Source organism: Sinocyclocheilus anshuiensis, unplaced genomic scaffold (genome assembly GCF_001515605.1).
Source record: "Sinocyclocheilus anshuiensis isolate Anshui unplaced genomic scaffold, SAMN03320099.WGS_v1.1 scaffold434, whole genome shotgun sequence".
Lineage (NCBI taxonomy): Eukaryota > Metazoa > Chordata > Actinopteri > Cypriniformes > Cyprinidae > Sinocyclocheilus > Sinocyclocheilus anshuiensis.
This window is the reverse complement of record NW_015544145.1, coordinates 117,983-134,732: the sequence shown is the minus strand read 5'-3', so window position 1 is coordinate 134,732 and position 16,750 is coordinate 117,983. Positions and strand designations below refer to the sequence as shown.

Genomic DNA, 16,750 nt, shown 5'->3' with positions numbered 1-16,750 from the left:
ATAAATATATATATACACACACACACTCACACACATAACATTCACTCTGACATCCTGACTGTACAGTTGAACAGTACACTCACTCACGCTAATCACGGATGACAACACAGACTTTGCTATACTATACACTTAAGACGAAATGTAAATAATTTATTGATCATTATGGGAAACTGATGCTCCAGTGCTGGGAACATATTGCACTTACTGACATCATAATCGTACATCACTGCTAACTCTAAGAAGACATTACAGTCTTTCCAATACACTGTTTTATTACCTCCCAGCCAACTGATCTTTTAAGTCCAATTAAAGTCACACATTTTGGGGTTTTGGCTACTTTTTAGGGTGAGGAATGGGATCAGGGTACGACTTACACCCAAGCCTACATCATTAACACCACGGCTCAACATGTGTTGCATTCTGACTCAACTTTTAATATGTGGTTGCCCTCAGGTCTTTGAATTGTAAAACTGTGGGCAGGTTTCTTATTTTGGCTTTCATGGTCAGTACATTTGCTTTTATCTGGGTCAGAATGCAAAACATCATTCCCTCTGGGAGGAATGCTCTCTGGCGGTACTATCAGCTTCAACGGAAGGCAGTTATATGGTTTTTCTGTTTACCATGCTAAACAAGTGAGGCACATACAAGGCAACAGTTTAAGACTACACACTTCACCCAAAAGATGAGGTCACTGGGCGATACCAATATATCGGCGACAGGCTCATATCGGCCGATAATATCGGCAAAACGATATATCGGTCGGGCTCTAGTCAGAATATCATGCCGTGTGCCTCTGCAAAGTGGCAGCTGGCTAATCCATGCCAGGTGCGACCAGGCCAACTGCTTGGTACTCACCCAAGTGGCACACATTGCCATCTGACTTCCAATCGCACAATCAAGCAGTCTAATACTGCTATTCTGTCTGAGATACATCAGATTACAGAAGCAAAATGGGTTGTGAATGGCATTTCATATTGACTTTGACTACTAGGCTATATGGCTACCAATTTTGCAACTATAGTGGACAGTATTTCACACATATGCAATTTACCTAGTATTGTAACAGCATGAAGTGAACGTCTTACAATTAGAAGATCTGGAGGGATGTTAAAACAGAGCTTCTGAGAAGTACAGAGAACATCAGGGGTTTTGGCAACTGCATACGCAGCAGCAAAATAAACACGAGCAGCTGTGACGGGGAAATACCCAGAGGTGTTTACGTGTAGGTGCCTGTGATTCGGTTACCTGATTTATTTCCTGCTCAAAAAACTCCAATGTAATTCCATGTCAGGTGTGAGGCACTATTACCTGAAAGAAAGAAAAATAGGAAAAGAAAAAAGCAAAAAATTAGCTAATAAAACAACAGCTATGAGATCCATTTACATGAGGGGCATTAAAAAGAATGTTCAATTTGTATTTTGCAAAAAAGTATTTTTATATTTGTTAGAAATATTTACATTTATTTATGTTTTATTTTAAGAAACATTTAATAAATATTATTTATTTTTATTATATAAATATTCATATATTTCTTTCCATGCTAGGTTTTCTTAACAGTTTACTTTTCTTTCTTTTTTTTTTTTTTAACTAGAAGCTGGAAATGATATAACAGCGGTGGCAAACTCCGGTCCTGGAGAGCCGCAGCCCTGCAGAGTTCAGCTCCAACCCTAATTAAAACTCACCTGCCTGTAGCTTCCTAGTAACCGTTCAGACCTTGATTAGCTTGTTCAGGTGTGTTTGATTAGGGTTGAAGCAAAACTCTGCAGGGCTGCGGCTCTCCAGGACCGGAGTTCGCCACCGCTGTTATATCATCGTTCGCCACCCCTGTGATATAATATAACTTCACAATTTCCTAAACTTTTGCTGGAAAATAACACATACTTGCACAATGCAAAACAATACTGACTGCTTCATAGTTTTCAACATTTTATGAAAATGATGTTTCTAAGATTATCTAAGATAAGTAATTTTTGCGGTTTCCACAAAAGCTAGCCAGCAAGACAGCATTGTTGTTGCAAATTCTGATTTGTCACCAAGATCATGTGAAACACTTCACACAAAGCCAAATGTTCAAGTTTGCAAGGAATAAAAATGCATGTACAAGATCAATGAATCTAAAATGTTCAGTATCAACCATATTATTTTAGCATACTACTATTAAAGTATTCATTAATATTTTGAATTAGCTTTTATTTTTATATTTTCCATTTTCATTGTAATTTTAGTTCAAATTTTTGTATTTTCTTTATGTGCTTATCACTTTATTAGGTTTTGTTTTTATTCTATTTTTCTATATAGATTTAATAGTGCTGCCAAATGATTAATCGTGATTAATCACATCCAAAATAAAAGTTTTTGTTTACATAATATATTTGTGTGTAATGTGTATATTTATTATTTATATATAAACACATACACATGCAGTATATATTTTGAAAATATTTACACATTTTATAAATATATTTGATATATAAACATAACAGATTTTTCTGAAATGTATACATGCATGTGTGTGTATTTATATCGGCTAAACATAATAAATATAGACAGTACACACATTATTTCAACTTAAGTTTCTTTATTTCTGTTAGCTTCCAAAGCAACATTTCTAACTTCAATTTCTTTAAGGTCAAGTTATATTTTATGTCAGCTTTATTTTAAATACCTACAGCTTTTTTTTTTTTTTTTTAAGTTTTAGTTAACAAAAACAACACTGGTATCAACAAGCCTGAAACTCTCACACTGGCCCTTGCTATGCCCTATAGTTTTACTTTTTAAAACACACAAGTTTTTGTCCCACAGAGGAATGTTCTGGGCTCAATAAAAGCTCTATCAACAGCATGCCACAGAAAATCATTTTTACTCGTGCTTCAGTACCTACATGGGCCGCACAAAGATACCAGAACAGGACTGTTAACATACACAGAAATCCACACAGTAGACAAACTGATTTATACAATGATAAACCATTTATCCACCTAGAACAGCAGTTCCACCGGACCATTAAGGCAACCCAAACAACACATATTTTTATGTGGAAGAATTAAGTGCTTTATCAAAAGTACAAGTTGCACATTTCTGCTGTTGATAAAATCGAACTTGTTTTAAACCCGGAACATTCCTGCATGTGAAATTTGAAACCTGCGCTGCAAGACAAAAAGCACTAAAGTGAGAATGACTAAAAGAACACAGACATAAGTGACACACTGACAAGGATACACGAGGACTGTCGGTTTTATAAATTTAAGCTGGTTTATCTCAAAGTCTCCTGTGTTCAGTTGCTTTGACACAATCTGTATTGTTAAAAGCGCTATATAAATAAAGGTGACTTGACTTGACTGTGTGAGATGAAGCAGAAGTTTGAGTTCCTTTTGTTCCACTTTATTTTGTCACTAGTCTATGAATCATAAGCTCACAAGTCATGCTTGTTGATCATAAACCGTGTTATTACTGTGTATATGTGGAATATCTTGTATTCATGTTTCCATTCTGCAGTTAAAATGCTGATGTGACAGAAAGAGCAACCAATAAGTCTCATGCATCATGCAATACATCTCAAGACACTTACAACAGAACCTTGAACCCTAAGAAGCCTAAAAAGCATTTGACTTAGCAAACCACTAACGTTAATGCAAAACAGAACATTACACTATTGTTTATAAGGCTAAAATGCAGTTATATAGTTCAAATGCATCTTTATGACCATCGGCATCAACCAGACAAAAAAAAAAAAAAGTCTGATGGTAATACCATGGTACTCTAACACACCTTGGTACTGTATGATTACAGTATTCATACACTGTGGTATTTACATGGCAGGACAATACATTAATGTAAAAGTGCAGAAAACCACCTAATGACAGATGCATGCAATAAAAGAATAAAAACACCATGTCATGATGCATGTTACATAACAGTCCCACCTTCACAGCATCAGGACCACAAGCACCCTCCCGTGCCCACTGTGGCCAAGGTGACCTGTATCCCTTATAACCTTCATTCAAACGTTTGACAGCCCCCAAAACATGCTGTCTCACCTAGCAAGTAACTTGACAAGCAAACTCAGGCCATGTGCTTGCTGTTCCCAACTACACAGTACAACTTCCAGCAAGCTTATAATTCAATAATAAACACCATGAAAGCATTCGAATAAATGACTGCGCATGCACAGCTGCTGCGTGTCAAACCAAGTCTTAAAAATAATAACTTTAACAGTTGTCTTACTCTACAGTGCTTAATCCATCCTGGTCTGCACTCCACTCACTAATCGTTTCCGATATCCAGTAAACTTCAACCGGAAACCCGCCTGTTTTTAGGACTCATCCAATAGTGGGCGAGGACTTGAAGAACGGCATTGCGGACAGCCAATAGGCTCATTCAGAAGACTTCCGCGAACCCACTAAGCCAATAACATTTCGCTGCTCAGTGTTCTCGGTGGAACAAGTGGACCAATTAGAATGCTCCCCGAATGTGGTGGAACGCTCAGCGTTGAGATTCTACTACAGGAATAGATAAGTGTGTACCATGGTAATTAGCGTGTGCATTCGTTTTTTGATACAGTAAAAATTATATTAATTTAATTTAAATGGTTTCAATTTAATTCATATTTAAATACTATACTTTATAGTGCACAGATATCTCTAATAACACAAAACATTCTATTTAGGTTTTATTTTATTTTTTTTTTTTCTCACAATGGAGGATTCGGCTTTCTGAGTACTCAAGCAACCCCTGAACTAACAACATTAGTAGTAGTAGTAGTAGTAATAATAATAATAATAATAATGCGTGTAATAAGTAAAAACATTTTTATAAATACATTATTTGGATTTATTTTAATTAAAAAAAAAAAATCTTTAACAAATCACTAAACCATGGGGACATGGAAAGCTACATTTCCTTTTGACAGAGTTTTGAGTTGAAGTACAGCACAAAAAGAGGGCTCTTACTGCCTCCTGGAGGCCAATTTATGCAATTGCATGTTTTTCTGACCCTATTAAAATGTAGGTTGCTTCTATTGAAAGCAAAGACAAAAAAATAAATAAAATAAAATATAAAAAAGCAAAACAATCAATGTTATACCACATTAGGTATAATTATAAGCTACCACTAAATATTGTAGAAACTTAATTTGCTGTAAAGTTGCTTTGCAACGATATATCGTGAAAAGCGCTATACAAATAAACTTTAATTGAATTGAATTATCATTGATCAATTATTTTATTGTAGAAACATTATACAACTTTTATGTGACATCAATTATAAAATCTACAGTAAGCAGTCATTAATGAATAATCTAAATTATTTATATTTGGAATCATCTGACAGACCTTGGATGTGTAATTATTAATAAATATTTTAATTTATGTTAATAGATTAATTGACATTCAATAATAAACGTCCACATTTTACATTCAAACATAACTGTAACTGTACGCATTCTAGTACAGTGTGAACATCAGTGCTGAGAGAGAAATGATTTTACTATCTAAATTTCAGTATGGATTCCCACGAGTCTGTACATAAAGCAAGCACTTGAGCTTCAATGTCTTAAACCTTCTGTGCAACAGAAAGTGCCTTCTGTGCATAACTGTGGTTATTCTACATCCCCTTATCAAGAAAGACTGAAAAAAAAAAAGCTATTTTTATGTCCAGACTGTAAACATTTTAGGTTAAAGGTCAGTTACAGTCTCAGTGGCTTTGTGTTGTCAAGTGAAATCAAGTATCACCAACACAGAACCAGAAAAACTAGTCTGGAAGTTGTTTTTGTACGGTAAACTGTATCAATGCAGAAAAGCAGATCTAAGCGCAGGCTCCAATGTTGACAGCAATGATCTTACAAAACATCATTTTCTTTTTGACGCTAGGTAAAGCAGTCCAGATTTGTTGGTATTCATAAACAAAATCAGTTCCTATTTTAAATGAAGTAAAAAACTACATGAAATACTGACCAAGGTATTGACCTATTAAGGCCATTTTGTGCATATTAGTACAAAATTGCAATAATTATTTAAGTGGGATTGATTTCAGTACTATTGCATACATTCTATTTGTGATAATTATTTATATTAATGCACTATCAATCAAAAGTTTGGACACACTTATTCATTCTTTTAGTATGTTCTTAAGAATTTCTGAATAATAGTAAAGTCATTAAACTATGAAATAATGGAAGTGAGAAAAAAAAAAAAAAATGTTCACAAATCAAAACTGTTCTATATTTTATCTTCCTTGAAATAGCTACATTTTATATCTAGTTTATACTGTAAACCTTGTAATCTATGAATCAGTGTTATTTTAGTATTATGTATATACTAATAAAGCATTATTAATATTTTAAATTAGCTATTGTTTTATATTTTCAGTCTTCATTCTAATATTAGTGTTTAAGTGTTTTTTTTTCTATGTAGCTTTTTAGTTTTAGTAATTTTTGTACTTACAACTTAATTATTTAGCTTAGTTAGCTGCCAAAGCAACATTTCTCATTTTCGTTTTAATTCCCCCCCTCCCTAATATTTATATTTTATTTTCTTATTTATATTTTATTTATTACAATTACTGAAGCCTATAGATCAAAATGTTTTAAAGATCATGAGAAACACAAACTGAGTCATGTGTGTCTAAACTTTTGAGTGTTCCTGTCCATTTTGATCATTTATAAAAATAAAAAAATAAAAACTTTTCAATTGACTATTTTTCATAACACAGGTATACTCAGTTCCTATGACATCGGTGAGCTAATAAACCTCCTGTGAGAGGTCAGCGGGCCGTCATTGTGTGTCTGAGGCCCATGACCCTGAAGGTGGTGTTGGCGATTTTCTCATACAGTAAGAACATCAGTGCGGCAGTGAGGACCGTCTGAAGCAGCTTCGCCTCCAGGCCTTTAAACAATCCCAGCACACCCCACTTTCTGCAATAAATCAATCAACAAACATCTCAGTTCAAGCGGAGGAGTTCAGATGTCAACAGAAACCAATGAATCACTTGACAATAACTTGCGTGACAGCTACTGAAAATGAACTGAGTGAAATATGTTAGCACTACACAGGCAAGATCAGGTCAGGTGAAATGTGTGTTATTCTACCTGACTCTATTGATCAGCAGATACATGACAGATCTCAGGCTGTTCAGGAGTTTGGACTGATCTGCGGGCTGCCCATGCTGTCCAAACTGAACACAAATGAGAACGACAGATAAAACAGACAATATTACCATTACACAAACAAAACTGAAGCTTCAGAAAAAGTGTGGTTCTCTGGTTTCATATATCACAGCAGATCTGAACTAATGGATGCAAATGCAAAGAATAAAACTAACCAAACCATATAACCATGCATAGTTTAGAGAGCGAAAAACCAACTCTTAGAAGGGAGGGAAAAACTCTTCCCTTACTTATCTATTGTTGTTGACATCAGTGGTCACATGTCCAATCTGTATAGTTTTTAGGTGCAAATTCATCTGTGATTTACATCTGTGACAAATGTTTTTATTACTGTTCTGTTTTAATATATTTTAAAGTGTAATTTATTCCCGTGATGATCTATCTATCTATCTATCTATCTATCTCTCACTCTCTCTCTATCTATCTATCTATCTATTGTAGCATCTGGACCAATCAGACACACAACATAGTTTTTGTTAGTTATATTTAACAAATACTCTGTAACCCCCCTCAGTTAACAAGCCATATGAGGGCCTGTGGACCCTTCCCTCGAAATGCGTCTTAACACCTCAGGAAGGCAGAATAGGCCTCTGATTCCATGGCAACCAATGCTGATATCACTGGTTTTATTGCCCAAAGGAATGTGGATAGAGAACTCACTCATTTTCCTCATAAGACAGACACATAATGCCAAGACAAATGGACTGTTCTCTAATTAATTCATAGGAAAACCTTTCTTTGAATGAACACGCATATCCTTCAGGTCATTGTGTATGTTGTTACTGTCCTTGTATATTGTCACTTATATTGTATACTGTTTTATGCAGGCTTATGATAGAACCACTCGTTCATGTCTATCTATCTATCTATCTATCTATCTATCTATCTATCTATCTATCTCTCTCTATCATCTCTCTCTCTCTATCTCTCTATCTATCCATCTATCCAAACTTCTTCAAATGAACTCTATTAAAACTTTTACACTATTAAAAATTACTTCAGTCCTCAGTGTCACTAATGTGATCCTAATACGATGATTTGCTGATCAATAAACATTTCTTATTATTATTGATGTTGAGAACAGTTGCTCTGCTTAATATTTTTTTGGGAATCTGTGATACAGATTGTTTGATTAATAGCAATTGTAACAGTGTCCATTTAATGCATTTTTGCAGAGAATTATTCGTTTTTTCTTACTGGCCTCAAACATTTGAACAGTTGTATATAAGCTCCTTTTAAATAAAGTCTTTATTTCTTTCAAAATGTCTTTCTTACCAACCCCAGACTTCTGAACTATTTTATACAGGATATAAAAATCAAAGACCTGCAACAAAATCAGTTGAGAACCAATAATCCAATATGCATGATATGAGCTGATTGGGCAAATATAAACTAAACGTATTCTGGTCTTACCCGTAGAACGGATTGAACTGTCTGTAGAGGGTAGGTTATGGTGGTTGCAACGGCCTTGGCAATGGCTCCAATAAGAAACACCTCCACTGAGGAGAGCTATAAACAATCAGACAGAAATATAGTGGAAAAATAGTCAAGTTAAACAATGAAGAGTCTGTCTTTCCTCTATAACAGAAGATTTAGTCAAATTTTCATGCTCGCGTAAATTGTGCGTTTACATTCCATCTCCGTTATCACGAAACCCACAACATGATGACAGAATGTAGGTTTTTGGGTGAAGAAACTTAAATATGTAGATAAATCAACATGCTGTTAACACAGAGGAAACTGCACATTGAAAGACAAACCAAAACACTGATATGTTCTAATTTAAACTTCAACGAACTGTGACATCATCCATGGTTACCAAGGAGTTACATAACCATATTTCTATGTTGCTATGTTTTTTTAGTTTACTCATACTCGACAGATGCTTGTGCATGAATACAAGCATCTAAATGAGCGAATCATCATCTGCATGTTTTTTAATATCAGAAATGCTGTAGCTACTGTTTCCCAGGCAACAGAAATCTTGTGAATAGACTCATCTGTTTATTTATATGTTGTCATGATTGAGTATGCAGAGAGATAATTCAAAGTTTTTACATTACTGTATTAGCTTTAACATGGTAAAAGTTTCTTACCATGAAATTGAGTCAATTATAAACCCTAAAAACTGTTCTGGGATCAGCAGCCTGCTCTGACCTCTCTGTGGACGCCCCTCATGAGCTGCCTCTTCAGACCCTCGTAGATCATTAACTGCACGGCTGGATTGAGCACCAGCAGCAGGGAGGGAAACGTCCCGTTCCATAACGCACCCACTCCTTCCCGCTGCATGATCTGTACAAACGCATCTAAAGAGAGACGGATCACCTTATATCATCACTGGACACACATGAATTAAAGGCAATGAAATGAAGATCATGTATGATGTCTTTTAAAATAACCAATAATTCCGTTGTAGTGTGTGGGCTGTATGTCTTCATTTCTGAATTTCTCCCCCTGCAGTTTCAGTCTGGTATTGACTACCCAGAGCGGAGTGGTCACAAGAACATTCACTACACCTAAAGGAAGACAGAAAGGTTTAGCACATATGAAGATGTTTTGATAAGAATGTAGGTAACCGAACTGTTGCTGGTGGCCATTGACTTCCATAGTATGGAAAAAATACTATGGAAGTCAATGGGGACCAACAGCTGCTTGGTTACCAACATTCTTCAAAATATCTTCTTTTGTGTTCAACAGAACATAAAAAAAAAAAAGTAAATCAAGTAAATGACAAAACTTTTATTTTGGGGTAAAGTATGCCTTTAATAATGGTTTTTTACTATTGCTAATGTTGAAAAAATGTTAAAAATGTTTTTGCTGCTTAGTATTTTTGTGGAAATCATGATACATTTTTTAAAGGATTCACTTTTGATCGATTGAATGCATCATTGCTAAATAAATGTATTAATTTCTTTTTCATTTTTTATTTTACCCCAAACTTTTGAATGGTACTACCCAATAATGATTACCACAAAAAAAAAAATAAATAAATAAATAAAAATCATACAGGTCTCTGTATAAATAAAGCAGCAAAACCGTTTAATAATTCACAATATTAATGTTCGAAACGAAGATAACTTAAGATGAAAACAAGAAACTAAGTAATATAAAGCTAAATTGTGGGAAGCACCAACAATACATTCATACAGTTCTGTTTAAATACTGGTTGCACAAAATATATACACTGCCATTCAAAAGTCTGGGATCGGTAAGGTTTTGTAATGTTTTTTAAAGATGTTTCTTATGCTCAACAATGCTGTATCTATTTGATCAAAAATACAGAAAAATAAATATTATTGCAATTTAAAATAACTTCAGTGCCACATGATCCTTCAGAAATCGTTCTAATATGCTGATTTATAATCAATGTTGGAAACAGTTGTGCTGTTTAATATTTTTTTGGGGACCCGTGATATTTTTTTCAGGATTCTTTGATGAATAAAAAGTTAAAAAGAACAGTGTTTATTCAAAATAGAAATTTTGTGTTACAATATATATACATATATTACTATTGAAAAGTTTGGGGTCAGTACATTTTTCTTTCATTTTTTTTTTTTTAAGAAATTAATACTTTTATTTAGCAAGAGTGATAGTAAAGACTTATATTGTTAGAAAATATTTATATTTTGAATAAACTGGGGATGCACCGATATGAAAATTTTGGCCGATACCGATAATTCTCAGAATGTGTGATCCTGTTGTGGATGCTCTCTTCCCATAACAACGCGCTGAAACACAGCAACTAAACCCAAAGAATTCACAACGTTTTATTATAAAAATGTTCTCATTAGAATGTTATATACACGACATTCCCAATCATAGTTATTAATGTTGTGCACTGCTGTTTGAGCTGCGTGCGCTGAGCTAAAGATGATCACTGGTAAACTGAAGCGCTCTTTTAACTTAACCAAACGCATTCTATATGAGATAAATCAGATATACATCAAATAAACACAATATTACAACGTACAATTGCACAAAAGGCTGCAAACGAACAGCGTGCATCTGAAGTGTCTCTGAAGGAAATAATGCATTATTTATCGGCTTTAAGATATCGGCCAAATTTTCTTATCGGGCCGATACCGATAACAGAAAAAATGAGCATTTATCGGCCGATACCGATATGGTGGCCGATATATCGTGCATCCCTAGAATAAACACTGTTCTTTTTAACTTTTTATTCATCAAAGAATCAAAGAAAAATGTATCACAGTTTCCAAAAAAACATATTAAGCAGCACAACAGTTTTAACACTGATAACAAATCAGCATATGTTAGAATGATTTCTGAAGGATCATGTGACACTGAAGACTGGAGTAATGATGCTGAAAATTCAGTGCTGCGTCATAGAAATAAATGATTATTATTTTAAGTATATTAAAATAAGAAACCAATTTTAGTAATTGCAATAATGTTATAATACCACAATTAATTGCAATAATGTTATAATTCCACAATATTACTGTCCTTCTGTATTTTTGATTAAATAAATACAGCCTTGATGAGCATAAGAGACTCCATTAAAAAACATTAAAAATCTTACTGATCCCAAACTTTTGAACAGTAGTGCATGACAGAAACTATTGCATTTTTGATCATTTCATGTTTTTGAAAAAAGCAAACCTGCAGCAATGCCAAAAATGAGGTCTCGTCCCGGTGTTGACCTCTGACCTTGCAGCCAGGTGGCCTTCAGACTATGGAAACAATAGAAGTAGACGAAGTTTGAGCAACAAAGGCTGCAGATCACTGGAAACCAGCCTCTATATGGAGCTAATCTGGAGAGAGAGAGTAAAAAAAAAAAAAAAGCATGGTTATGCTTGCAACCTGAAATTAAAAAGATAATGACACAAAACAAAGAGATGCATGTGACATAACTTACAGACCCTCCTCCTTGATGATCTCAGACAGAATGGCTTGGGTAGATTTGGCTTTCCGCTTGTCATCAACTGCACAGAAACAGAAAGAAATGTGGTCACGTATTTTAAAACATGAACAAAAGCAGGAAATTCAACTCATGTGTTTCCCTTTTTACCTTGCAGCCTGAGCCGGGCTGTGTCAAGAGGAAAGTAAACAGTCATTGCTGTTACACTGCCCTACAAACAAATAAATCACTTTAAATAAACAGATTTTAATATACTCAAGGGATTATCCTTGGAATAGATAGATAGATAGATAGATAGATAGATAGATATTATACTACACTATATAATATAAAACATAACATTATATTACAATAATATAATATTAATTATATTACATTTTGTATTATAGCATAATAACATATATTTTTCTAATAATAAAAGTAAATAATTACAATTTAAATAGTAAATTTAAAATATGAAATGAAACAAAATATTATCTTGCATATTACTATATAAAATACTACTATATATCATAATAATAATATAATTTTTTTGTCATATATAACATGCTGACTTTAAAGGTACAAAGCAAATAAGAAAGCCACATTTTATTTCATTTCTTGATTTGTTTTTCATTTTGTCACGCAGCAGGTAGCGGTCAGGAAAGTAGATAAATGTGCGTACATGTGTCATCATTCAAAAGCTGTAAATCATGTAAAAACCCTACAGTTGTGATGAAAAGCTGTTTTTACCATCGCACCGGCGACTGCATGCACGAGACTCTCGTATGAAAACACATCCAGGAGTTTCAGATCTTTAGAGCCCATCCTCGGAAACTCTAAGGTGCAATTGCAAAGTGACTTTCTTTATTTTATTTAGCTAAAACGCAAATAATATTATTTCTGAGTAATACAGAGCTCCAGAGAAGAGATTTCCCCGTCAACGTCCACTTCCGGGTCCAATTTAGCCAATGAAAATGCTTGTAGAAGTTTCCTCGACGATGATTGAAGAAAAGTTGCACTTGACCTCGAGGTCTGTAGCCAATCAGAACTATCTTAACCGCTCCCACAGCTTTGAATAAAGGGGGACTGTAAGCGAAAATGTACTGTTTATTTACGCTGAATGAACATTTAATAGGGGAAATATGTCTGTCTCAGATATGATTAAACAGGTTTCTCTTTCAAATCGTTATAAAACAATCATACAAAAATACTCAGACTGGCCTGCTTTGTTGTATATATATGCGTTATGAAGTTCCGTTTATGTACTAAAGCAGAAGACAGTAAGATGTACCATCTTCCAGAGCAAAAATGAAAATACATAAATTAATAATCATGTTAACAATGATTAAATGCTTGATTTGTCAAAGAAATAATAAAACAAAACAAAAAAAGGAAACCAAGAATTTGTTTATAATAGGCCCTATAAGGCATAGTCAATGGTCACAATAACTGTTAAAGAATATTAGATAACAGATATTGTGAAATTTAGCCACAGCTCAGACTACAGTGAAATTAAGTGTCTTGACTGGTTCACATGTATCATTATTTCCAGGTGTGTGTTCAAATGTTGTCAGCCTAATCTACTCTATTACTCAGTTCGAAAACTAACCCCCACTTTCAAGGCCGGAGGGGCATTTTTCACTGGAACAGAAAAGGACATGCCAAACAAACTCTATATACTTGACTAACATGTCAAACTAGTCCTGTGCCTCAATGAAACCCTTGTCGAATGAAGTGATCGCATCTTTCAACAAGACCAGCCCTCTACCTGAAGTCGATAGGCTACCTGTGTGGATTACATTACACCTACCTTCAAACAGAAAAACTCTTCATTGCACAGAAGAAAGCAGCATATTTCCTAGAGACTCTTCATATGCAAGTGTGTCAATGCTGATCTCTAAACTTCATCAACTGTGGTAAGTCATTTTCTTTTCTCCTTGATGTTATACTTTTATGATGCAGAAAAAGCAGAGTGAAACTAAACTTTTCATAAATAGCAGATCAGGGACCTTTTGCTTGTTTTAAGCATCTTACAAATGTTATTGAGGTTTATGCTTAAAACGAGATTAGTGCAATAATATTTGACCGGAAAACAAGACAAAAATACTGAATAGGAGAATGACATTCTGCAGTTTGATGCTTGCAATTCTCTTCGTTTTACATCAGAAAATAATGACTCTTCATGATAATATGGACTCTGAGGAAGATGAGAATGATTCTGCATTGGATTTATCAACCAGCTGTAAGTCACAATGAATAACACAAAACAATCTGTTTACAACATCTTATGACATCTCTTATGACATTATTATACTAACTATTCAATACAACATTTTAACTGTCAATGACTATCAGATAAGGAAGATCAATGTTTTTTTCATTACAATATTTCTTAAAGATTACACAGCAAATAGCCTGTCAATATAAAATGTCTTATTTAGACTCAAGCAGTAACTTTTTTTCACAGATGCAACACATGAAATATTGTATGAAAATGTGCCAAACATAGAGGAAACCAATTTAACCGAATCAACAAATGAACATGGTGAGATATTTTATGGCATCCACATTTTTCTTAAAAATCTAAACTTTTTGTTAACCCTTGTGCTGTGCTGAAAATCCTGTAACTAATTTGGTGTTCCAGTTCCAAAAATGACCAGCCTTTTAAAAATTGCTTGTAAATCTCTCATTATGCTATACTGTCAGCAAATCTTAGATTAAAATTTTTGTCAACTTGTTTTCTTTCAATTAGCACAGGTTTTATATTTATTTTTAAAAAATGATTGGTCATAGGGCTCATTGAACTGAGCTTATGCACCTGAAAAAAAAACATTATTTGTGGGTAATTTTGGCAATGTTCACTCAAAAACTTGTGCATAAGCTCTGGTCAGTGAGGCCTACAATTAATCACTTCCAAAACCAAAATAAAAAACCTGTGCTAACTGAAAGAAAACAAGTCGAGAAAAGTATTGAATCCAATATTTGACATTTTTTTTGTAGGCAGGACCACGAGGGAAAATACCCCAAAAAGAACAAAAATTATTTTTTTCCCATTAAATATGTAATTTAACATTGTCATGAAGGATGACTATAGCATTTTATGAAGCATATTAAGCATTTGTCATAATCAGATCACATAAGATTTGGAAACTACATGTAGTGTCACCCTGATACTTACATTTTAATTACATTTTTCAAGTTATTAAAATGAACATGGACATACTATAAGGGTTAAACAGTTATCTTAAACTCTTTCTGTGCGATTAAAACCTTGATATTTCATGATTGTGGCAGAGGAATTGCGCATCATGTTACTGGGTGCTAGAGGGTCTGGAAAAAGCTCCACCGGAAACACCATCCTCAGGTGCAATGCTTTTAAATCAGACATGCAGCTGAGCAGAGTCACACAGTTCTGTGAAAGAGCATCTGGGAACATCAACGACCGGCCCGTGGCCATAATCGACACGCCAGGTCTGAACAGGATCGGCCATACGGAGAGGGAAGTGACCCGAGAGATCCTAAAGTCCATCTCTCTGTATACTCCAGGACCACACGTGTTTCTGCTGGTTATGCCTGTTGGGAACTTAACTAATGATGACAAAAGCATGCATAAACTCATCGAGAGCATGTTTGGGGAGAGTATCTGGAAGTACACCATCATCGTGTTCACTCACGGAGATCGTTTGGAGGGAAAGGCGCCAAATGACGTCATCGCGTGCTCAGACAAGGAGCTCCGCAGTTTCATCCATAAGTGCAGCGGTGGGTTCCTGTTCTTCAATAACAAGGACGCGACAAACTATGAGCCCGTGACAGAACTCTTGAAGAAAGTCGAGACCCTCGTGGCCATCAATGGAAAGAGCTGCTACACGTTGTCTTTTTATCCGGCCTCAGAGAGGAAGATCAGGAAGAAAATGGAGAAGATTTTAGAGAAGAGAAAGGAGAACATTGCACAGAAGGAGAGAGAGCTGGTGATATACAACAGAACTGAGCAGGAGGTGGAGAGAAAAAAGCGGGAACTTTGGAGAACGGAAGAAGATGATGCAAGAAAAAAGGCTGGGAATCCAGCCAAACAAAAAATGTCCATCAGTCTAGCCAAACGCCACTCATCAGGCCAAAAGTGTTCCACCTAGAAACTCTAACAATTATTTGACAAAACTTGCGTGATTATATATGTGATTCTTGTCCGAGTAAAATGATTGTTTTTAGTGTAGGCTAATGTATGAAAAATATGTGCCAAAACATCTACCAAATGACTGAGAGGTTATATCTTTTCCATAAATTCTATCATTAATGTCAAATATGATGTCTGATCAATTTTGTTCATTCAAATTAAATCACTATAATACCTTGGAAAAAAATGCTAAATCAGTGTAAAAATAACTCGGAAGAAGAAACTTTTACATAATGAAAAACTATCAACTGAATTGAGAAAAATCGTTCATGGGAACTTCGAACTGCGTCCTCTAGGGGTCGCTATGGGGAACGGTATACCCACGCCACCATGCTGAGGGGAGTACATGCCAGAACTATGGCGAGCACTAAGCACCAACTCTACCATAGTCATGGGAGTTGCCCCTGGGACGTTAAGACGGCTGTCAGTGACATCATTCCTTACGGCCAAAGGCCTAGGCTACATACCCCAAAAACTTACCTGTTAGGACCAGAACTCCTGGGCCCGGGGTAGAGCTCAAGGCTTGGAATCAGGAATAGATTCCTTTAAGGGG

General features: G+C 34.9%; 3 protein-coding genes across 3 annotated transcripts in view; 1 reads left to right on the top strand and 2 right to left on the bottom strand.

Annotated features, from left to right (window-relative positions):
• The window catches only part of LOC107695127 (MKL/myocardin-like protein 1), a 69,815-nt gene extending 65,526 nt beyond the window's left edge, over positions 1-4,289 (bottom strand). Inside the window, exons 1-2 of the mRNA XM_016494937.1 lie at positions 4,225-4,289; positions 1,246-1,308 (exon numbers count right to left, since the gene is read on the bottom strand). The gene's annotated coding sequence lies outside the window, so the exon portion shown is untranslated. The remainder of the gene's footprint in view (positions 1-1,245; positions 1,309-4,224) is intronic.
• Positions 4,290-6,585: 2,296 nt separating this feature from the next.
• Positions 6,586-12,956, bottom strand: LOC107695117 (peroxisomal membrane protein PMP34-like). The gene is made up of 9 exons (XM_016494923.1): positions 12,777-12,956; positions 12,195-12,255; positions 12,042-12,108; positions 11,786-11,937; positions 9,562-9,678; positions 9,320-9,468; positions 8,576-8,671; positions 7,085-7,170; positions 6,586-6,910 (listed from the first exon to the last, which is right to left on the bottom strand). The coding sequence occupies exons 1-9, from the start codon at positions 12,849-12,851 to the stop codon at positions 6,760-6,762; spliced, it is 954 nt and encodes a 317-aa protein (XP_016350409.1). The 5' UTR covers positions 12,852-12,956; the 3' UTR covers positions 6,586-6,759.
• Positions 12,957-14,216: 1,260 nt separating this feature from the next.
• On the top strand, positions 14,217-16,156 carry LOC107695110 (GTPase IMAP family member 4-like). Its single transcript, XM_016494917.1, has 3 exons — positions 14,217-14,268; positions 14,494-14,571; positions 15,321-16,156. The coding sequence occupies exons 1-3, from the start codon at positions 14,217-14,219 to the stop codon at positions 16,154-16,156; spliced, it is 966 nt and encodes a 321-aa protein (XP_016350403.1).
• Positions 16,157-16,750: the final 594 nt, after the last annotated feature.